This window comes from Alosa sapidissima, chromosome 1, assembly GCF_018492685.1.
Source record: "Alosa sapidissima isolate fAloSap1 chromosome 1, fAloSap1.pri, whole genome shotgun sequence".
Lineage (NCBI taxonomy): Eukaryota > Metazoa > Chordata > Actinopteri > Clupeiformes > Clupeidae > Alosa > Alosa sapidissima.
In genome coordinates this window covers 32,377,333-32,402,308 of record NC_055957.1, presented here as the reverse complement: position 1 = coordinate 32,402,308, position 24,976 = coordinate 32,377,333, and the positions used below count along the sequence as shown (strand labels likewise).

The 24,976-nt window shown below is 47.1% G+C and overlaps 1 protein-coding gene across 7 annotated transcripts in view; it reads right to left on the bottom strand.

The window, feature by feature from the left end:
* Positions 1-24,976, bottom strand: part of ppp2r3a (protein phosphatase 2, regulatory subunit B'', alpha) — a 79,099-nt gene that overhangs the window by 14,316 nt on the left and 39,807 nt on the right. For 5 of the 7 annotated variants that reach the window (XM_042097890.1, XM_042097896.1, XM_042097884.1 and 2 more), the window contains one exon: positions 18,652-21,724. In XM_042097890.1, coding sequence (XP_041953824.1) covers positions 18,652-21,063 — 2,412 coding nt within the window. In that variant the 5' untranslated portion in view covers positions 21,064-21,724. Of the gene's footprint in view, positions 1-18,651; positions 21,725-22,581; positions 22,920-24,016; positions 24,301-24,976 lie in introns of those variants that run through there. The other 2 variants (XM_042097923.1, XM_042097907.1) reach the window with 2 other exon arrangements.

Here is a 24,976-nt window from a genome sequence, read left to right as displayed (position 1 = left end):
AGGATTATCTCCCATGTTTTTTTATTTCCATGGACAACGATGGACACGTGCGGTGTTCTCCTCAGAGCTTGGGTTTATGTATAGCATGTTGCTGAGCATGCTGGGAAAGACTGAGCGCTCACACTGTTCTCTTGAGGCACGGACACGGAAGGAATGTTGACAGTTTGCCAGACATCTCTTTGTTCTTTTCACCCCCCACTACCTTATCACAGAACCTGCTAACACAGCGCAGTCATCTGAATATAGCCAACATGTTCACCTCAGCAGCTGAGGTGAACCTCTATTAGTCCTTGGTCTTGGACTAGCGACCCAAAAACAAGGGGACCGCTGGGACCAAGACAAACAGGCAAGATCTCTTTTTGGTGGCACAAGAATTAAGATGAATATCTTTACATGCAGGCACCAGAGTGTGACCTAAGTGTTAATGCAGTGATATCTTCTGCTGCTGTATCAGCTATCAACCAATACATTCGACGTCGACGTGGCCAAATTCTTCTGCTTCTTTTCAGACTCGATGTCGGAGTGGCAACTCGAAGACGAAACCAGATAAGAGGAGCGGCAGGCACCTGCTCCTTAAGAATGTTGGCAGCGAGGGAGCGGGCGGGCGGGTGGGCTGAGGGCAGGCGCTGAGGACAACTCACTCACAACGCCACGCAATCAAGAGTCGGCAAGCCCTGACAAACTTCTGCACTGCACCGGCTTCTCCCACAAGCTCGCTCAGTTACGTCTAGTGGGTTTCACGTAGTAATAGTCTAATAGTCCTTGTAATAGTGGTCACCACAAATATCATTTCAAGAGACTCGAGTAGCCAAATGGTAAGTTCACACTGCCATCTAGTGTCAGGACACAGGTGGTGCAGTGCAGAGGAATCTTCTTATCTCTTGACTTAGAACTGGTCCGTATGACGCGTCTGTATTGATACTTACCAGACTGCATAGCAGCACAGCTAGCGAAAGCTTAAATGCGTTTGATGTGACAGGATGAAGGTGCAGCAGAATTTACGCTGAGCAATGGCGGAGCGCTAAACTCCATCACCCCCGGCCTCTGCAGCTACACCCCCCACCCCCACGCCTATCCCCCAGGCCGTACCACTGCTGCCGTATAAATACCACCTGCCGGCTGCAGGCCTCCTGACATTTCAACTGCACATAGCAATCCCAGAATCCCCTGGCCTGTCTTGGACAGCTGCTGGGGGAATATCAAACACATCAAGATGCCAGAGTGGCTAGGGTAGGGTAGGGTAGGGCAAGGGCTGCAATATGCTGTGTGCTTTCCAGTATTAAATCTGCCCAACACAATTTCCCTTGCTTTCTCAGCATTTCCCAGCAACTGTTAAGTAAAAATAAACGGCTTGCTACACAGAACACTGAAGCTTAAAACTGATGAAGTGTATCGATATTCCATGTTAGTTAATCCAATCACTACTAAGTTTTATCACCTCAGCTACTGTACCTTCAAGAAAAAAACAAAAACTATGTTAATATTGTTCTGATTTAAGTTAATCGAATTTCCCTGTGAAGTGCCATATCCAAACGCACCATGTAGAAGAAGCAGATTCATACACAATGTCATGGACATTTTCAATGTGCCCAACTAATTACACGTACCGTGACCGACTAATCAAAAAGTTTATTGTTTACACTTTAACTGCAGGGAAAATCCCCCTTGGAGCACCTCAGGATTAGCTCCCAACAGTGCCAACCAGGAACTGAAGCCATGGTGTTCTGGCTGCTGCATGCCCCTACAACAGTATCACATGTGGATAGCACAGCTCTCATCGGCCCTCCCACCTCAGGATCACTTTTGACATGTAAGCCAACACGATTTTATTTATGTCGGGCCTGCAGGGGACTTCTGGAAGTGTCCGCGTGCTTCATGTCTGCACAGCTCATCTGGCTGCCAGTCTGGCTGCCCTCACCCGGCTGTGCCTGCCCCCGCCTCTGCCCCTGCTCCTGCCCATGCTCCTGCCCATGCTCCTGCTCCTGCTCCTGCCCCTGCCCCTGCTCCTGCTCCTGCCCCCGCCTCTGCCCCTGTGTCTGCCCCTGCTCTTGCCCCTGTGCCTGCTCCTGCCCATGCTCCTGCTCCTGCCCCTGCTCCTGCCCCCGCCCCTGCTCTTGCCCCTGTGCTTGCCCCCGCCCCTGTGTCTGCCCCTGCTCTTGCCCCTGTGCCTGCCCCCGCCCCTGTGTCTGCCCCTGCTCTTGCCCCTGTGCCTGTCCCTGCCCCTGCCCCCGCCCCTGCCCCTGCTCTTGCCCCTGTGCCTGCCCCCGCCCCTGTGTCTGCCCCTGTGCCAGTGCCAATGCCAGTGCCTCCGACCCAGCACTAGCACTACAGAGTATGTGCCGCTGCTCCATCTGGCCATACAAAGTCATAAGTAGCATAAATGAAATAACATCTGTGACTGAAAAAGATATAAATAGGTTAAGTTAAGTTTTGCTGTCCACACACAAACACACACACACGCACACACACACACACACACACACACACACACACACACACACACACACACACACACCCACAGACTCATCCTCAATGTGAGAACTCGAAACCTACTGACGACTTATGTCACACTAGCTGGTAAATGGTAAAGATATCCTATAGCCCATACCAGCATGGGGCCTGGTAATACAATGAGAGAACATCTAGTTTCAATAGGGAACGTCCTGTCACAGTCTCATCTCTCACGCCAGGCCCTTCAGAGACCAATAAAGCACAGTACATCACAACACATATGCGCGCACGCACACACACACACACACACACACACACACACAAACACACACACACACACACACACACACACACACACACACACTCTCACCACCAAGGCTATCTTTTAGCCAACAATTTCCTGTGCAGTCGTACTAACTGACAGACCATGCAAAGCAAGACTACTAGTTTGGAAGAAGAGAGTGCACATAGCGTCACCTCTGGCCTTACATATTTATAGGCGAGTGGGACTGAAGAATCATAGGTGAATCTGATCTGCATGTAACGTGAGAAATGCTATGACCCCTGTCTTGGTCCAGCACATGCTCTCTAGGGAACAATGCCGCTGCGTGGGAGTGGACCTCAGGCCCTGGGGCTATTCAGATAGTCTCCTTCACTCATGCCTGACCCTTTAGACTGTTTTATCAAACATTTCCGTGGACAAATTCATGGGATAAGACTACTCGCCATATGTTTCTCATTGCGGGAATTCGTCAAGATTATTTATGCAGCTGGAATGACTGGGAACCACGTTTTTAATATTCAGGTGTGATCAAATACCAAAGAATGTCTCTTTTTGTTCGACGCGACTGGGCATTCCTACAGAGACCTCAAGGCAAGGCTCTGACAGCGGGGACTGTGATGCTGCCAGATAGAGTTTGCTTAGTTTGTCCACTGGCCAGACATGCATGCAACTGCACAGCAGATACAGAGTGATCCAGAACACGAGCTGGCTGTCAAGGATACTGCAGAATAATTCCCTCTTCAAGTATCAAAACAATACAAACATGCGCGGGGGGGGGGGGGGGGGGGGGGGGGGAGGAGCTCAGATCCGATGCCTGGTATGAAGCTGCTAATTATTCCACAGGGCTGAGAACGAGCACCAGCACAGCGTTGGACACAGATGTGGGCAGCGAGGAGCGAGGATCAGCGGTGATCGCGGCCCAGGACGGAGGGGTGCGGTTGCAGAAGGGATGAGGAGAGAGGGGACGGTGTGCTGAGGTCAGGTACTTGCTGAGGTCGAATCATCAGCGTTGGGAATCCCTTAGGAAGAGGACAGCTAATACTGGCAACCTTGGCCGCCTCCTCTTCTTGCTCTCTCTTCTCTCTCTCTCTTCCTCTCCTTCTGTCTCTCTCTCTCTCTCTCTCCACCCATTGGTCACTCCCACTTTAGAGAGGATAACTTGTATATCTGGCTGGTCTCTAGTGTCCCTGTACGTTCTGTACTTGTGGAGTGGGGGGCCAATAAACCCCCACCACCACCACCACCACCACCTAACTCAGACCTCAGTGACAGCTCAGATGGGGCACAGGGTGTTGGGCTCTGGGGGGACATTTGGTAAATGACGGCCCCTAGTGGAGGCCAGGAGACTTGCACCACCCGCATCCAACCCCAGTCTCCCCCTCAGAGATTCCACTCCTTATTTGTGACCAGAGGTTATTGATCTAAGACTACAGGGGAAGCTCAGCCTCCTCTAAAATATCATGGAAAACTGCATCAAATAATACTGTATAACATTAGCCTATTATTCCAACTAGAACATGCTAAAAACGTATTCAACTTCATGGATAGTTCGTTCAGCAATAAGGTTTTGCCGGTCATCTATTGTGATTTCGGACCCCTAATACATTGCTGTGATGACACAATCCCCATAGAAGCTTTGCATCACTGGACTTTCAATGGCACTACAGAGTGGGCTGATCTCAGTGCAGAAACCTAGATGTATATAGGATAAACACCACAAAATAGTCATTTCGAGGAAACGCCTGACGTCTCTGGGAGTGAATGGGGCAGTGGGATGGCCCAGACGCCGAGCTTCTGTATGATGATTGGAGGAACTGTCATAGTGGCTGGAGTTGCTGCTCAAATTCTCATAATAGTTGTAGCCAGATAGCCAGGCTACACAGTTATATAGTGAGCTATGTTATGCTAATTTTATATGTTAATATGTTAATACTTGAATTTTAAAAGGGGACGGGGAAATTCAAAATAAATAAATAAGAATAAATATATAAAATAAAAATAAATAAGAAAACAGCACAGCAGATGAACGTACATAGTAGTCACAGAGAAATAACTCTAGTGGGCTAATATACCTAGACCAAATATACATATAATATACATAGACCAAATAACCTATTTAACCCCCCCCCCCCCCCCCCCAAAGTGACTGATAAAATGTAGCCAAGCCAGCTGCTATGTCTCAGAACTCTAACATATACTGTTTGGTCTATTCTGGGTATTGGGATCATTTTTTCCCTCAAAGAACAATACAGCACCTTAATAATATTAATTTATTAATTAACCATTTTTATCAGAGCTTCCTCTGTTCCAAAGAGCAGCAACCGCCACTGTGTGTGACATAGTGAGGATGTCTTACATTTGTCCTCATGGGGGCAGTAGTAACAAGGGGGACGTAGGGGGTCATAGAGAAACTGCATCATATATCTGGATTTTGCAACCTAGATTTCGTAATAATTGCCCAACTTTAAACACAATGTCAAATGCAAGCTGGGTCAGGCAAAAGGGGTGAGGGGAGTAGTGTGTGTGTGTGTGTGTGTGTGTGTGTGTGTGTGTGTGTGTGTGTGAGTGTCTGTGTGTGTATAAAAGTGAGAGAGAGAGAGAGAGGGAAAGAGAGACGACTGTATTTGTTTGTTTTTGTGGGTAAAGACGGCTAGAGAGATAGAGAGAGAGGAAAGAGAGAGAGAAAGAAAGAGACAGATAGAGAGAAAGTGCATCATATATGTATGTGGGTGTGTTCAGATTTTTGTATTGTATAATAACTGCTTTGGCAATACGAGTGACCTTGTCATGCCAATAAAACATTTTGTATTTGAATTTTAAAGAGGGACACTATGTGGTTGTGGGTAAAGGGGGCTAGAGAGAGACCGAGAGAGAGAGAAAGTTTATATCAAAGAGAGTGGGAGAGAGAGAGAGAGAGAAAGAGAGAGCATATCAAAGAGAGTGGGAGAGAATGAGAGAAAGAGAGAGACAGAGAGAGATAGGTGGAAGAGAGGTGTCTGCCAGTCTATGTGTTTGCACGTGTGCAAGCACGTAAAACGATATCCTCAGATAAAGCCTTTATTTCAGCACCATGCAGGCACCAGGCAGACTTTATATACTCACACACACACACACACACACACACACACACACACAAACTGAAAATAGAAATGCCAAATGCCATCTCCATAGAGATAACCCTTTACCTGGACTCCCTGGATATGTTTTGAAATGTGCTTCTATAAAAGAGACGTCATGTAAAAACACAACATACACACACACACACACACACACACACACACACACACACATATACAAACACACACACTCACACACACACTTAATCTAGCCAGCACGAGGAAGTTGATTTTATGAGGGCCTACTCTATTCTTGGCTGCCTTTTCTTCTAAGAAAAGCCACCCAACTCAGACTATCATGACCTCTCATTAGATTACAGCCCATGAATGCAAAGTTAGCCCACACAGTTCCTAACGCTGTAAAGACACTTTCAGAAGATCACCGCTAAGAGACACATACTTAACAAATACGTACAAACTCTGGACATGACATATCTACATTACAGATATTCCACAAATGTAGAGAGTGAAATGACACTACATTTTTATCTGGCATTGGACTGGAGGTGACAGTGCTTTAACATGATGCAACACTTCCTTCAATGACAGGCGGCAGGTTTAAATCTCTGTGTGGTCTAAGCTGCCAGACTGCTAAGGATGGACAGGAACACCCCTGATATTCTGTGTCAGGGTGTTGTGCTGTCTTCTTCCCAAATATCAACACAACACAACACAACACAACACAACACAAACACACACACACAAACAACCTCCCCTCCTCCCCTGCCCCCACCCTCTCCACTCCAAATGCGTTGTCCACATGCTGGTGTTGACCACTTATGTGTTATCTATTTCAGGGCCGGTCACTGTGGAGGCCAGTGCTGCCAGGCCCGGCGCCTGCTCGGGTTAATGACAGAAGAGCCAGTAATGGTGTAATCAAATGTAATGCAATGCAAATCAAATGTGAAGGTGTAAACATGCCCTGGACACTTAAGGTCAAGCAAAACCTGAGGGATCGTTTTTGGTGTATATCAATGTGTTTATGTCTGTGTGTGTGTGCGTGTCTGTGACTGTTTGTGTCGGTGACTATGCCTGTATGTATGTGTTTGTGTATGTGAATTAGATGACTGCCACAATGTAGATTTGAAGCCGTGTGTATAGTTTACTGAGTGTGTATTTGTGTGTGGGGCTCATGTCTGCACTCCCCATCTTAACCAGCAGAGAGCAGTAAAGATTTACCCTGGACACTGGACACACAACATCTGGTCTACTCCCACAAATTAACAACAAGGTTTCCTCCACATGTTTATGCACATATTTCATTCATGCTCTAACCACCAGCAACATTAAACAACACCAATGTGTGCAACTAGCACAAACATTATTTAATTTAATAAATCTAGACACACACACACACATACACACACACACACACACACAGACACACATACACACAGTTTCATTCAAACACACAAGCACACACACTCACAGACACGTCATACACACCTGATTCTTAATTATACAGAAATTTCACATTCATTTACAGTCATTAGTCACATCTAGACACAACTCAGTATGCATCTGCCATTATGCTATATCCAAGCCCTAACACACCGAGACCCACATCCTCATAGAGTATGACTGACCCTCAGATACTCTATAAACATACAGTCCTTTAGTGTGCATTAGCTGCATTGTGTAAAAACTGCAGGACAGTGTTTTATGCCATTTTTTTTTTTTTTTTTTATTAATATTGATATCATATTAACTACCCCTGTGTAAACCTCATAGCTGAAAAAATACATCTTACATTGTAAAATCAATGTATAAACCTCGGCTAATAGTTGGGAAATGACGGTACTGCTTTACTGTAACGGAGTGGATGTGTGCACACAGGGCTTCCTTTGATCACTGCTGGGCTCAGGAGACACATATCAGGAACTTAAGAGCTTCTCAGGAGTGACATGCTGGGCTTGCTGCTTCCTGTTCTCATGAGGACTTATGAAGACTGTGTGTGTGTGTGTCTGAGTGTGTGTTCGTGGTACGTGTGTGTGTGTGTGTGTGTGTGTGTATGTGTGTGTGTGTGTCTGGGACGGAGGAAGGATGAGGATGAAAAAAGGAAAGGCTATGGAGATGGGATGCAACACAAAACCAAAGATCTTCCACTATGGCTGGGAGAGGAGGGGATATCAGTGAAGTATGTGACGGAGGGAAGACACCCTGAGGCTCAGTAGGAGAGAAGCAAGTCAGATAGACCTCTCAAAGGACAGTGCAGTGTGTGACAGAGTGTGTTCCTAATAAAGGCGTATAAACCTATCTGAACCACTAGATGGCAGGCTTCCCTTGCTCATTTAGCAGAGCGCACCCCTGCCGTCCAATCAGTGTCATTTTTCAACAGGACAAAACTTTAACTTACACCCTCTGAAAACACACTTCTCTAAAGGATTGAGTAAGAGCAAAGCTATCATATTACCACATGACACGGATTCTATTTTCAGAACACACAAGCACACGCACACACACACACACACACACACACACACACACACCAACATACATAGACAGTCAGCCAGTCACACTTTCCAGGCAGGTTGACTCACTTTTCTTGGCTATGTTGAGTGACTATATACCTTTCTAAAATATCCCTTTTTCCCTAAAAAGAGAGCGGGCACATCTTGAAGTCTTCACTGGGCAGAGGAGGAGGCCTGAGAATATCTGAGTCTTAATCCCGCGCATGCTGAGTGCCTAGGTGTCACGCTTGCTGTCGTCACTGCCGAGAGTTTACAGACGTATCACGTTTCTGGGCTAAAGAGAGCTCTAGGGAACAGATTTCAGTTTTGCAACTCTGTCGCTTCTCTCGCCACCACCCCTCAATCCACCTCACCCCATCCCACCCCACCTCCCCCCACCCCTCCCAATCCCTGGACACTCTCACGCTTTCCCAGCAGAGGCCCCAGCTGCAAAAACAACCCCACCTAGGGAGAAGGCCCCCCAACACTGACAAATAGGGCTGTCACTTTTGTGAAAAAATCCTGTGCGATTTTTAAGACATAAGTGTTCATTGAATCGATTGTAAAATTGATTTTTTATGTCTAAAGACGTTTCCATTTTCAACGCCAAATATAGGCCAATCCACAAACAACTTAACAGGCATTAGGACGAACGTAAAGAGGGCGCTTGTAGACGCAAGCCAGCAATATTTCTGATGATTTATTGGCGTGAAGTTTCGTGCACAATGACAAACAGAAGTGCAACATTCTCGAAAACCAGTAAGCCGAGTGGACTGCCATTACATCAGTGACATGACTGCAGGCTTCAACGTAGCTGTGTCTGTGTTTACGATTAGAAATGTCAAACAAATTTCACCTACGTAGAACTCGATTGCACAGTTTGTGTAGCCTACCGCTTTGTTCTTCTCCATAGTTTGATACTGTATACCAAAAATCCGAAGTACTTCCACATCGAACTCCTCAAGTTATTAGGGCCGATCACTCGTCTCTCTACATGTCGCACAGGTTGATCGCGTTGTCCTCCATTTTTTGGCAAAACACGAGCAGCACAGCAGCTGATTGAAACAGCTGTTCCCGGTACTAAAATTGGTGTGAATTTTCTTTTTAGCTTTCGCAATGTTTACTGCACTTCGTAATTCTTTTATGTTCTTATATTCTTGTTTGTGAATTTTGTTACATCTATCTTTTTTATTTGTTTATTTCGTTTAAAATTAATAGTGTAAATATTTGGTTAAAATCGATTCCCTATTTTAGTTTTCGAAACTTGTGTTGTTTGGTCCAATCGATTGTGCAATCGATTTTCGACTATAGCGACAGAGCGACATTATAGCGACAGAGTTGCAAGACTGAAATCTGTTCCCTAGAGCTCTCTTTAGCCCAGAAACGTGATATATATATAGAGATATAGTTTTTTCATATTACCTTGCCTACTCTCTGATATGTCCATATTTATTTTATGCTGGTCTCTAGACTTTATTCTTGTACTGTTGCACTGTTGGACTTACTCATTTACACCATCACCAGGACACTCACTCACACAGAGCACCTTACCTTACTATGCACAGAGAATCATAGGCTCAGTCCCTGCCTCAGTCATTGCAAGCGCCTCTTGATTAATCACCCACTATGTGGATACTGTTTTTAGAATTGATTTAGACTAAGTGTTATTTATAGTGCTGTCAAACGATTAAAAATTTTAAGCGCGATTAATCGCTGAATTCCTATAGTTAATCACGATTAATCACATATTTTATCACGATTAAAATTCTATTATTTTGCATTTCTGAACTTTCCAGGAGTCCATATTAACAATATAAAGCAATTATTGTGTATCTTGATTGGGATTCAAATGAAAGCAAAGCAAGTTACTTTATTAACTTAACTTTAGACGTAGGTCTATTTGATTATTTCAAATAAAATTTCAAAAGATGTGCAGCCGGCCTTGAGGCAACACAATATAGGCCTATTCTTCAGAAATATAGCTGATATAAACTGAAATAAATGCTACCGCAGAAGTGCATGCACAAAAGGTACACACATTATAAACGCCCTAACAAACAGAAAAAAAACTATAAGTATATAAGTATAAATAAATACTATAACTTATTCATACTATATTCATTATCTTTGTTGAAGTTGAAAATAAGGAACTTTCCGACATGAGTGCACTGCCATTTTATAGGCCTACAGTCTATGGTGCACTGTCACTTGCCACACACATCAGCCCCGAAGTTTTTAACAGGCAAACACTGGATGAAAAATGGATTTTATGGAGCGGCGACGACCAAATATAGGCTAACTGAATCGTGATTTACACGGCGGCAAAGTGTGACGCTGGTGTGCGGAGTTGTATTGAAAATAATGGAATCTAATGTAAATGAATGTCGAAAGCAGAGTGCATCGCACTCATGTCGGCATCGGTGTCCATAGCAATTTAAAACACCATTCAAAAAATCTTTGGCGGCACACGATTAATGCGTCAGCCTAGGCTACTACTCTTTGGCCGGCTCGTAAGCCCAAAAAAATGTGTGTGCAGCATGCCTTTATACAGCGCATCATAAAGATACATTTAATCTGCATCACGCCCCATTTTAGCGGAAAACAAGTTAACATACCATTGATTCCAATGGGAAAGACAGCTAGTAATCACACGTTGAGTTACATCTAGTTATTAATTCACAGGACATTCAAAGCTACACTTAGCCTACCATAATATCCCATGTAAAACGGTTAGCTTGCTAGCTAGTTAACTGTGGAACTTTAGTATAACATAACCAATTATCTCACCTAGTTGTAGGAAATAGGCTATGTTCATATTACAAGTGATAGAATGAATGTGTGACTTATGTTTAGTTGATGTTATGACATGTAAAGTTAAGCTTGTCGAACTTAGTTATAGTCAGCCACGGGCAGTTTGACTGTGCTTACATTCATGACACTCCTGTTAGCAAACTGCAAGAGCAACAAATAGGAACATAATGGTCACATTAATCCCATAAACACACAGATAACTCTTACACCAACCTTATTTTGTGCCTTTTATTCACGTTTGTTTCAAGATTTAGAAAGTATATAAGCCTTTTTCGCTCCCCACTTCGATGCAGCATATCATCTTTCCCCTAAAAGGGGGCATGTAAGTGCAGCACATACAATGTTCCATTCCATTCGTCAGTGCGTATTGTTTAGTTTCCGGTCTAGCTGAATCCTGTGTGGTGTTGTAGTTGTTCTAACGTTACTAGTTGTTGCAGCATGTGAAAAAACTACAAAGTTTGTTAGACCAAAAAGAACGTTAATCTCGCGATAAAAAAATTGACACCGTTAATAACGCGTTTAACTGACAGCACTAGTTATTTAGTATAATTTGTATTTTAGTATATTCTTTATCTTCTACTGTCCTTATTGCATATTGTTTTTTTATAATATGTACTTTTAATTACTTTTTTCTGCTGTTAGTGAATGTGTGTGTGATGTCTGTATTGCTACTGAGACCTTGAATTTCCCCATGGGGATCAATAAAGTATGTATGTATGTATGTATGTATGTATCTATGTATCTATCTATCTATCTATCTATCTATCTATCTTATTGATCCCCAAGGGGAAATTCAAGAAATATATGGGTCTGGTTTTGAAGGTCGATTCCATCATATATATTCCCCATCAGATCTTGCCACTGCTGAATTAGGGTGTGGGTGTGAAAGGTCAATTGCTAAGATCTGAGCACTTTTTTTAATCGGGCATTTTTCTTTTCAGGAGAACGCAACTAGTGAAACTCCTGTATGGAATGTGTAATATGGAGCGAGGCCAAACAGAGTTTGGTTAGGCTAGACAAAGAGAGAGGTTGTGTTTGCAGGTCTTGTGATATATTGCTAATAACCAACTCACTTCTCACATCTCACTTGGATGGGGGGGCGGGGGGGGTGAGAGGGATTCCCAGACTGTCCGGAATCTGGAGCAGCGGGGATGATGGGTAATCCCTCAGCTAAACACTCCCAGACTGTGTCCAAAGGCCAAACTGGAAAAAAGGCAACTCTGTCTCCTGGACATATTATCCAAATATCCAATGGCGTAACGGTCAGTCACACTCGTCTTTGTAAACTTGCGGATAACTCCAATATGCCCAACATGCTTTGGGAGCTTTTTGAAGAAAACTTCACCACCATTCACTGGGCAAATGACCAAACCCATTCAACATCGACATCTCTGGAAACAATACAACCCTAAACTATTTGAATTCAAATAGTTTAGGGTTGTATTGTTTGCAGAGATTATGTTAACTATGCTAATTACGGTTCATTAATTATGACTTATTATACACCATTTTTCCATCACATGTATTCAAAACCCACAGGAGGACACCGAGAGGAGGTGGGGTAGATGAGACCGTGCGAGGTCCTGGACATATCTCCTGGACCACTGCTGCACTGAGGACTGAAACCCGTCTGCTCGTCTTGTGCGGCAAACCAACACCGCGTCTGTCAGGCAGCCCAGCACAACTATGGGAACGCGGCCACTGTGAACACACACACCAGCCACAAGCGGATAAACGCACAGACCAGCAACCCACGGCCTGCCGACCCTCAACTCTTCCACAACCCAGTGGCAGCACTGTTCCCTTCACGCCAATTATCCAAACCCAATCCCACAAGCCAAATGAGTTTCAGAGATACTCATTAGGGCTAGCTCTCAAGTTTACACTGCGCCGTTTATACTTTTAGACCCACACGGAAGAAGCACAATGTGTCTTCTATCAGTCTAACTGAGTCACCAAAGATGGCTCCACTTATTGGTGGAAGGTTTACAGAAGAAAGCAAATATCGCTATCATTTGTGGGAATCACTTTTTTCAGAATTTCAGAATCAAAGTTTCAGAATTTCAAAATGTACCCTGATTCAGCTTTAGTTTCAAATTCAAGCAAAAAAAAAAAGCAAAAAAAAAAAGCAGGGTGCCTCTATTTTTCCATCAGTGCTGCATGCGTGTCTATCTTTGGAAGTGCTGCTCTTCTGCTCTTCCCCTTATACTGTGGGAACAGGGGGAAAGTGGGAGAAACTGAGCCGATAGAGGCGCTAATCCTGTTGTGATCCTGTTGTGGACGCCACATGCCACTGAGTGCCAGAAACACAGCTTAAACGTTATGGCCGTTAGGCAGAAAAGGGAGTAAACTACTGCAGAGTAGTCATGCATCAGGCAGCAGGCAGGCACTGGTGCTGGGAAACGGGCTACAGACAGACTCCCAATGGGCCCAGCCTGAAAGGCAGTCCAGTGAGGTCATAGCTCACGCCACGAGCGAACACGGGCGGCTCTGTTTAGAACAGGTTGTTGTCCTGTTGCCATGTAGCCACGCCATTTTTTTTTATCACGCCCCAACCTTGGCCATTATTTTCCTGCGTTGGAAACCTTTCTCTAACAGCAACAAGAGGCCCCTGGCCTGGCAGGGGAGTTGGGGGAGGGGGAATCCTTGGACGAGCTCTTGGCCAAGGTTTCTTGCGTGACCTCATTTCCTGTTGGCACGCGGCAGGCGTGCAAATGATGTAATTCTCCACAGGCCGAGGATAAACAAGGTTTGTCAAAACGAGGACCCACGCTGGAAATGGACCAATGAGATCCGCTTTCATCTTTCTTCCTGTCTTCATCCAACTACAAGCCTCGCTCTCTCTCACACACTCTCCCTCTCTCTCTCTCACACTCTCACACACATTCTCTCATACTCTCTCTCTCTCTCACACACACACTCTCTCTCATACACTCTCATACTCTCTATCTCTCTCACACACACACTCTCTTTCTCATACACTCTCATACTCTCTCTCTCACACACACACACTCTCTCATACACTCTCACTCTCTCTGTCTCACACACACACACACACACTCTCTCTCTCACTCTCGGTCTCTCACTCTCTCTCTCCCTCCCTCCCACCCATTCTGTCTTGCTATTCACCTGTTGCTCCTTTGACTAATTGCAGGAAAACAACAGAGATGGAATGTTCCTCCATTCTGTTTGTGGGCTGCCCTCTGGCCTCTGCTCTTGGCTCTCTTATTCTTACGCTTACCATTATGCCAGCTTTTCCATTTCTTGTTTATCTTCACTAATGTCCAGTTCAATTTTCGTCCATGCCTTTTAAAACTCTAGAGGTCTCTCATTGTTCTGTTTTTTTCTTCATACTGTTTTTGCTCCCTCATCAAAGCAATAGAAAAGCTCTGCCTTTGACATTGTCTGTGTGAAATTTCAAAAAGGTGAGGCACGAAAAGCACTTTTATCTACCTGCATCAAAGAAGTGTAGTCCATCTGCCTGTCAACAGCTGCCACGACAGGTCAAAACATCTAAATCATGCAGCACCTCAAGAAAAAAAAACACTGAGGCTATAAACCTAGGCACCACAGAACCAGCTGGATAATATATCAAGTGGAACATTTGCCTTCCCAACTCCCTCACTAACATCACTTTATGTAACAGCAACCAGGCTTTTCACAGCCTTTTACAAGATTCAAATGAATCTGACCCATACTTGAATTGGACACAATCTGCTTCATCATATGCTAAATCTACATGTTGCGTGCTGACAGCCCTCTGGACTGATGAAGCTCCCTCGGGCTTTTGGCCGGTGGCTTATTTGCTGCGTCCTGCAGTTGTCTGATGGGCCAGTTGCCTGGGGGCCTGGGCAGGAATCTTCTCGGATGCATGAGAGGAGCAACACTTCAATCGCCAAGCTGGAGCTGCCCGTCGACATGCAGATTAATAGCACTTCCTGACAGGTGCATGGACAAAATGCCATGTCAGCACCAGGGCCAGGAGGGCCAGAGGACCTCAAGGAAGAGCCGCAGCTCTAAACGCCCACTCCGCGGCCTGGGGCCAACCTTGAAGGTTGAGGGAGGCATGTTTATGAGGAGGCTCAGCCTGGTCTAGGCTGTTCCACAGGGGCGGATTAGCTTTTACCTTGTGAGCTTCCGGAAGGGGGGGGGGGGGGGGGGTGCTTCCCCTGATTACCCTGTCAGCACAGCGCAACCAAGGCAAAGGGACCTAGAGTGCTGACCTTTGCTTTTGATCCTCACCTGTTGTCTGGTCGAACACTTGGAAGAGTTAAAATAAACCTCAAGGAAAACAAAAAGCTCACTGTGACCGGCCAACACCAGGGTTCAGTGACCCCAAGAGAATTGAGATGGGAGATGTCCGGGCACATCTAGTTCCTGTTCCATTCCGCCCCTCTGTGACGAAAATGGAATCCACACAAAGCCAAATTCAGGGGGAAAAACAAAGATTTGTTTTTGGTTTCTTTCAGCAGCTGTGACATTTTTAAAGAGCACCCATGCATATCAGTAACAAGACTAATGCTAACTCTGAAGTCCGTCTCTCCACCAGGCACGGAGACCGTGGTGGCGCTCCCCCTCTGCCTTGCTTGCCCCTGGTGATTGGCAGCTTTATGTTTAATTGGGGCAGTGGGCAGGGCACTTGGCGCGACCCGTCGTATTTGCATAGCCACCCCAGTGAGTGAGTGCCAGCGGGAGGGATCAAGTTCCCAAAAGCCATTCCCAAACTTAGCACTGACCCCACCAGCACCGCTGGGTCTGTTTTCCTCCCGGCGTCAGGGAGTCTCTTAAGCGGGATGCCATAGTAGGGGGGGTGAGGAGTGCAGGGGGGGGGGGGGGGGGTAAACATATTTAGTCCTTCTGACACCTTTGTCTCTGGATGACAAGGAGGTGCCAGGGTGGCAGAGGAGGGGGGAGGAGGGGGAAGAGGGGAGTTTGGAGAGGGGTGGCTTTGGGCAAATCGACACCATTAACAGTTCTGGTGCCAACAGGCCCTGCTGACCACTCCTGCTGTGAACCTATCGGCCCTCTGTAAAAAGACCCTGCCTCTGACACACCAACTGCATGGCTACAACAACACTGCCCGCTCCCAAAATAACACGCCAGCCAATCAGAGCCCACTGCCTAAAGAATGACACACTTCCATGTTTTACCCAGATTGGATTCTGTATTTCTTACTTATCATCATGATGCAGTTCAGAACTCATTTGGAATAGACCTCTGGGAGCCACTAAGAATGCGCAATATTGTGCTTGGATTGTGTAATATTATGCAACTGGCTTGCATACCATGCAAACAGTACATCACAGTCATTTACCCTAACATCTTTATGTACATAGAATAAATTATACCATGCAAACAGTACATCAAAGTCATTTACCCTAGGGTTAGGGTGTACTTTGTGTACATGGAATAAATTATGTTGTGTTCTGTTATCACTCTTCCATGCTTCTCAACATTTCATACATTTGAACAAACTCATCTAAAACCGCTCTTCATCTCTGACATTAGGCTACAACATTATTAGCGCAAACTGTGTAACACCTTGTGTTTTCTCCCAGATGCATTTTAGTCACCTGAAACATTCATATGGCCTAACATGAGCAGCACTGTCCATTAGTGGTGTAGCTAAAGATAAGCAAACAAGCGCTGGTGTTAAGCAACATTAACAGGAGCCCGAGGGGAGGACCGAGAAGCTCTCTCCGTAATGGACACCCTCCCTAACAGGCACTCTGGCACCTGGGTAGTGTGAAGAGAATGTGCACACTTTATAATTAAAAAGGGAGGAATGTGTGTGTGTGTGTGTGTGTGTGTGTGTGTGTCCACGTGCGTATGTGTGCGTGTGTATGTGCCCATGTGCGTAGGTGTGCGTGTGTGTGTATGTGCCCATGTGCGTATCTTATGTGTGTGTGTGTGTGTGTGCCCATGTGCGTACGTGTGTGTGTGTATGTGTGTGTGTGTGTGTGTCCAGGTGCGTATGTGTGCGTGTGTATGTGCCCATGTGCGTAGGTGTGCATGTGTGTGTGTGTGTATGTGCCCATGTGCGTATCGTATGTGTGTGTGTGTGTGTGTGTGTGTGTGTGTGTGTGTGTGTGTGTATGTGCCCATGTGCGTATGTGTGTGTGTGTATGTGTGTGTATGTGCCCACGTGTGTGTGTGTGTGTTTGTGCCCATGTGCGTATGTGTGTGTGTGTGTGTGTGTGTGTGTGTGTGCATTCGTGCCCTGCGTGTGTCAGCTGTCCTGCACCCCCACTAAGATCACTCACCTCACTAAGAGGCTGTGGCATCTGCCAACGAGGCAAAAAGGCAGCCCGTGCCCTTAGTCACAGGTGCCCTCATCACCTCTGGTTCTCTCAGCACAGCTGCTGCTGGGTCACAGCCCACGGGCACACAGATGGGGCTGCCCGCCTATGGGGTCATGTGAGCCACAGCAGGGCAGAAATAGGCAGGGGGGGGTGTTGCTGTCGTTATGGAGGTCCCACTCGTGACAGGTGTCATGGCAACCTCATAAATATAGTGGCCTAGATAGCTGGTGAGGCCGTGTTGGTTTACTCCACTGGAGCGGGGAAATAAACGCTCTCATTGACAAGAGGAGGAAAAGAAAGCGAGAGTGTGGGCTATGCATGAAGGTTGAGGGTCACTGACGGAGAGGATTGCATTTGTTTGAAAGAGCACACAGAGACACACAAGCTGTAAAAACATCAAGTGTTGCACCTAAAACAACAACCAGCGACACCACACACATATGCGCGGGGGGGTCGGTGTGTGTGTGTGTGTGTGGGGGGGGGGGGTCAGATAGTTGCATCACAAAAGCATGGTCTGTCCACATATGACTCAAGCACAAGGGTACAACGGAACGTAATCTGTAATCTACATTTTTGAAATGATTAGCAGTCTTCATACTGGACCATTCATGGCTGACAGGTCCAAAGTAAACAGATTTTATACGAAAACTTCATGCCAACAACCACAATTTGCTTGAGGTCAGCAGGATATGTCAGGATATATACAGACCTCCTCAGTAATTAATAGAAATAATATATAACTATAAATGTACTTCCTGCTTTCCAAAAAAATGCATTTCTTGTTGGTATAATCATCTTTCCTTTACAAGACCACACCAAACATCTTGCAATCCTCAAGTAACCTTGTAAAATCTAAACTAAACCATCAGACCTTGGCCAGTACTTCACACACACAACAAATAATTAATAAATTATTAATAAATAAATAAATAAAGATGTTTTTTGGAATAAGCCTGATACCGCTAGCCAGTCACTGTAGGCACGCTCATTTTGTGGTTCAGTAGATGGTAAAATTAATTTTCTACCTCACTGACATGAGCCTCACGATAATCAGTCAAATGGCCGCCTCTGTTTTTGTAAAAGCACAACTCCTGAATAAGGTCCCCTGGGAATATCATCTGACTAACAACAAGGCATGCTACTCCTACTAGCATTCAAGTCTAATATTCACATATAACTATGGCAATAGAGGAGTGGAGCGTGCTGCATTGTGTGTGGAAGTGTTTTCAGAGACTCACCCTGATGACTTCAGGGGTCTGCTGGATCAGCAGAGTGGAGCCTGTCTCGGTCACCTCAGGGGCAGAGGTCACGAGGTCAGGGGGCGCAGCAGCTGATGTGGTGGTCATGGGAACGGACGGAGGAGCTAGAGTTGGAGCAGGAGCAGGAGCGGGAACAGGCACTGGAACTGGACCTGGAGCAGGGGCAGGGGCAGGGGCTTTAGGAGGTGAAGCTGGGGGTTCTGCAGGCTCTGGTGGTGCTGCAGCGTCCACTTTGTCGTTGGCAGGGGCAGGGGCAGGGACTGGGGCTAGGGCTGGGGCTAGGGCAGGTGTAGGGGCAGGTGTAGGGGCAGGGGTAGGAGCAAGGGCAGGGGTAGGGGAAGTGGCAGCAGCGGTGGTGGCCAGTGTGTCCTGAAGGAGACGCATCACTTCCTTTTCTTTGGACTGGGTGCCAGTGACCGCTCCGCTCTCCACCAGCTCCTGGGCAAAGCTCTCGATGCTCTCCAGGATCCTGAGCAGAAGCTCTCCGTCGTCCTCCTCCCCACCCTCCTCAGGGCCAGCGCTGGCGTTAGACAGTGGAGCCACAGAGACACCTGGGGCTTTAGAGGACACTGGGCCATTGGCTCCAGAGCAAGCACTGCTGAAGGCCTGAGTCCCACTGCACTGCTGCTGCTGCTGCTGCTGCTGCTGCTGCTGGCCAGCTTGTCTCAGGTGCTGGTTCTTCATCTTAGGAGGCAGCGGAGGCTCCTTCTGCATGTTCTGAGAGAGGCACTCCAGGTCCATCAGCAGCTTGTCAATGTCCTCACTGCTGCCTCTGGACTGGTGAGCAGCGGGCTTAGAAAATGTCCTGGAGTCCGCGCTTGCGGTCTTCGCTGGGGTGTACATCTGCCCGGCGGCAGACTCAGCCTTTGGTTTGTATGATGCTCCACTCCTGCTGATCTCGGGTAGCTTATTTGACGCCACGCCAGTGCCACTCGGCATCTCAGGGATGCTGCTGGGCTTCTTGGCGAAATGCTTGACCTCTGCTGCACTGGCCATCCCCCTCTCCCTCTCGGTCGTCTTGCCCAGGTCAGCCTCTTCCTCTATGTACAGTGCCTCCATAGTGTCCTTACAGATGCTGTCGGTGCTGCAGGAGAGGAGAGAGTTGGTCGACGAGAGGGGGTCGTGGCGGCTGTTTGCGTACTGCAGCAAGCTCGAGGGAACGGTCTGCACGCCGTGATGATGCACGCCGTTGCTGGGAGAGTGAGCAGGTGGGCCCCCTCCATACATCAGTTTGGCTACTTTCACATTTCCCATGGAGTCCTGAGTGCAGACGTCACGACGGTCGGTCTGAGAGGAGGCTGAGGTCGGGGCGATGGGAGCGACCGAGTTCGGGGCTCGGGGCTTGGACAGTGGAGGGGAATGGACCACATCCTCGTACCGAGGCGGCTGCTCGTTGCCAAAGATCGGGGAGAAGGTGCTCTGCTGCAGGCTGTGCAGTGCACTGACCAGCTCTGCCAGGTCGCTGTGCTCCTGCCGCCCTTGCTCCAGCTCCAGTGGCAGCCGCTTGAGATAACCGGACAGACGGGACATCACGTTCTTGTAGATGGCGTCCGGGTTGGTGGAGTCGTTGTCACCGTCGCCCGTGGCCTTGCGCCTGATGCACTGCTTGATGATGTCCGTGCACTTCTTCAGGTCCTCGGAGCACTTGAGCAGGATGTCCAGGCAGGCCTTGATGTCCTCTCCGGAGGCGCCGCTGTCCGCCTTGGTCTTCTCCAGGATGCGGGCGATCAGGTTCTCCTCCGAGAGGCTGCTCAGGTAGAGCGAGGCCACCGTGTTGAGGCTATGTTCCAGTGAGTTGCTGCGGCTCAGCTTCTGCTCCTCCATCACCGACTTCTGCATCAGGCTGAAGGGGGGACAGTTCTCGTCGTTCCCGACGCTGCTGCCACCGCCGAAGTGGCCATAGATGATGTCCAGGTCGGTCGACCTCCTGCTGAAGGAGTCTGGCCTCACTTTGCGGCCCTTGCGGAAGGTGACGTGGCTGGTGGAGTACTTGATCTTCTCGAAGGAGAACTCCTTCATCTTGCCGCTGGCCAAGTTGATGGCCTCTCCCGTGATGTCCTTGAGGCTGCCCGAGCTCTGCATGCCCGATCCCTTCTTCAGGCGACCAGGAAAGGTCTGGTGATAGTCGTCGCAGTAGACCCCTGGCCCGGAGCCTCCATTCTCCAGTGTCTTGCTGATTGGCTCGTGGATTGCCGGGTTGTGTGTGCTGGCCGGAGGGACGTCCAGCAGCTCGGCGCACGAGCTCCTGTGGGCCACTGTGCAGCTCAGTCCATGTTTGAGCGCCCCGCACGGCCCGTTACAGTAGTGCACCGTGTGCTGCAGCCGGCGGTCGATCACCACGCTGTTGTAGCAGTTGATGCTGCTCACCACAACACGATATGTTGCTGCCATAGCTTTCTGTGAAAACCTTCTTTAAAAAGCAGCTTCCTCAAAATCTTTCAGGGAAAAAAAGTAGTTACAGTGACCAAAAAAAGACTATGAATAAATAAGCATATCTTACAGTTTTAGGTTACTAGTCCAAAAATAGAAAGAGCTGCCCTTCTCTCAGTAGGCTTTATGTTAATAAGTGGGTATACCAAACCTCACTGCTGCTTCCAAAGACAAACTGAAAAAAAAAGGAAACAAAAAAGCACACACTTTAAAGAGTCTTAGAGCAATACAGCAGAATAATGGGTGTAATAATGCCAGTATTAGCCATGGTGACCGACAGCATGGTTATCCATTCCTCAGCACTGGGACCAGTGGCCTAATGAGAGGCCTGAACGCAGCAGCGGCAAACATGCCCACAGGCCCTGTGGGCAGCAAGATGTCTCTCCGTCTTTTCTCTTTTCTCTCTCTCTCTCTCTCTCTTGCTTTCCCTCTTGCTTTCCCTCTTTGGTCAGCAGAAAGGGGCGGACCACCTGGTGAGAGCTGCCTCGATGGATTCAGCAGATGCCACAGTTCTGCCCAGTCGGTCTGTCTGCAGGTCTCTTCCGTCCACCGTGTCCAGAATTCTCCCAACAGCTTGTCTGCTGGCTTATGACAAGGTGTGGACGCCAGCCAAGAACAGCACCTGTGGGTAAAACCAGCAGCGAGAATTAGAAAGAGAGATCTAAATGAACCATAGACACAGATACCTTTTCTAGTGCTGTTGGCTATCAACAATGATTCAGCAACCCTGATAAAAATACAGCCTCTATACAAACAGAAGTGTATCACACAATCTCAAAAACACAAAGAGCTTCCTGGTTCAGTGAACCTAAATAGCCTTTGAATACATGCAGGGTTGTCCCGCACATCTGAAGATCAAAGAGGGGAGGAAAAGAAAAGCATAAAACATTTAAAGACAGGAGCTCAGAGGACGCCATGCCTCATTTTCTCCCCAAGCTCTGAAGTTTAGGACTCACAAAATAAGACATGAATGGCATGCCAAAACGATTCTTTTTGGTATCCCATTTCTAAATTAAAGACTGCTTCCTCTCAAAGACCAACACCTGTTTACATGATATATAAGGGAGCTTTACTTCACATGTCCACCTGTAAAGAAGCAAGCATATTCAAAGGGTAACAAAAACAAAACAAAAGGAATGAAGAGCTAAAAACTAAAGGACTAGAACCAGTACTTTAAACAAGACTCTTAGAACTAAGATACAGATATCAAGTCTCTTCTGTTATCAAAGGCTTCTACCTTACCTTCAAAGGGAGCTTTCCCTGACAGCTGTACAAGAACCAAAGATGAAAGAAGACAGACGCACTGAGGAGCAAAACACTCAATCCGCCAATAAGCCACAGGTCTTAGGCATGAAATCTCACTCTCACTCTCTCTCTATCTCACACTCTTTCTTTCTCACACTCTCTCTCTCACACTCTCTCTCTCTCACACACTCTCACACACACACACACACACACACACACACACACTGAATTTACCTTTGCTATTGGTCCTTCCTGCTTGCATGTCTGTGTCCAGAGGAACCCATAGGAGGCTCTTAAGCGAAATGTCATGATGCCACTGGGGATATGTCCCAAAATACCACTAAATGCATCAGAGCTTTTAACATGTCAATGCCCCTGACAGTGGCTATTGGCAGAGGTTCTGAAAATGTCTGCCTTTGTTAGCCTAATAGGAATCTCCTCAGGTGGGTTCCTGACTGTCTGTGACTGTGTCCAAGACCTGGAATAGCACTGACCGTTCTCAAAGATGTGTCACTGTGGGGCGTCCCTCCCACCAGCAGAAGCACACAAAAACACTACCACCACACACACACACACATATACACTTGCACAGCAACAGCTGAGACACACACACACACCCCCCCTCAGCACACTCTCACTATCTCTCTGTTTGGAGAAAACAGAGCTGCTTCTGCTCTCTCTCTCTCTCTCTCTCTCTCTCTCTCTCTCTCTCTCTCTCTCTCTACTCTTTCTCCAGACGAGACAAACCCAGGCTGTGTTCTCACACATTGAGGTGTGTGTGTGCGCAACATTCCACTCCTCTCCCACACCACCCTCACCTCATATAAAACCAGAAACTAGATTTATAGCACAAAGTGAAATCTAACACTTGGACAACAAACTGAGTAATCACTAAGTAAACCCACAGAGAGGAGAGAATTATGAGGCAAAACTCTGCATTCAACGGCACAGGGACATCACATTGTGTGAAAGCCAACAGTGAAGCAACAGTGAAGACAAAAACAATTCAACAGGAAAGAGCTTAAACACGGGGCTCCAGGTCAGTAGTCCCCAAGTCAACTGGCACCTGGAAAACATTAATTGAGCTTTTTATGGCCGTAACTTTCTCCCTCTCCTTTTCCCTCCCTCTCTCCGTCTGCGTCTGCAGTCATGGAGTTCACCAGACAGCGCTGGACTCAACCAGAGGCTCCGCACTGGAGGCCCAGCAAGACCCATCTTGCCCAACACACACCATGCTGTGGGGCCACCGCGTGGAGTCCTATCCACTGGAGTTAAATAGAGGAAAAACCAGTCTGGGTGCGTCAGCATTCCAAGTGGTCACATTTTATACAGGGTCATCTAGCATGCCCACAGAGCTTGGCTATTTTTTTCCAGAGGTGTTTTTTCAGCAGGAAAATTTCATTTCCTGAGTGTCTCTTTTCAAGCATGGCTCGGTAGGAATCCCTTAGCTCAGTAGGAATACCGGTACATGGGTCGGTAGGAATCCCTTAGCTCAGTAGGAATACATGTGAGTTTGGAGTTTCCTCCTCTCCCTTCTTTTAACATGCTTTCCATTTTTACTGGAGCAATTCTTCACATAGATGTGTGGTGCAATCAGTGCAGAGGTGCACTCTATACCTAGAAAAAAACTGTTTACCAGCAGAGAGGGACCACATGCACCATTACCCACAATCCTCAACAGCTTCTCTGTAATTCCACTTGGCAGTGCGGGGGCAGAAGAGGCCCTGCTGCCTGAGTAGGGTGACAGAGACGGAGATGGGTGAGGCCTCCTAGCAGAGCTTACACCTTAAGCTCCCCTCCCTGCTTGGGTTTCACTGCAGGGACAGAGGCCCAGTCACCAGTGATCTGAAGCCAGCCGATATCACCCCCGAGCTCTTTATCACACGGGAAAATGCCCGCAGTTCCTCGATCTTCTTAGGGACGGACGGACTGGAGCACTGTTGGTGCTAAACCGTCCATGGCTGAACTTGACACGCTATTAGCAAGGGTGGAGCAGCATAGCACATGGCAATGGCTTTTTAATGACATTTTAATGGGCAGATCAACACATGATAGCCCCTGCTCCCCTGCCGGACGACTAGCCCCTCAGGGAGAGTTCTATTTCCAGGACAGAAGTGGCCCAAGCTCACATCAGTTTACATCTGTAGGTCCACCACAGCAGACATTGGCACAAACACAACACAAACACAGCTAGCCTAGCACCTTATGTTCTAACAGCCTGGTGCCAAGCAAAGCAAAGGAGCTCATTGGAGGATTTCTCCTGAACTGTCTCCGTGGTGATGGAACAGCATTCAAACTCCATACACCCACAAGTAATGGCATAAATCTCACACTCACAGCAAAACAAAACAAAACAAAAAACAAAACAAATACTCCTAGGCATGACGGCATGAAATCCGCCTAGGCAAGACAGTGTAACTGCCAACAGCCTAGGCATAGAATAAAGACTTTGTATGTATGTGTGTTAATACTAATGTACTTACTGGGCAGAATCACTTTGTTAATTTGATACCATACATGACCAAACTACATGCAAACATGGGTTGGGTCAGGGCATAGACAAGGGGGTCCACAGCATATGAACTCCTTTAAAGTCACACCATTTCCATTATTTTTCTGCGCCCTACAA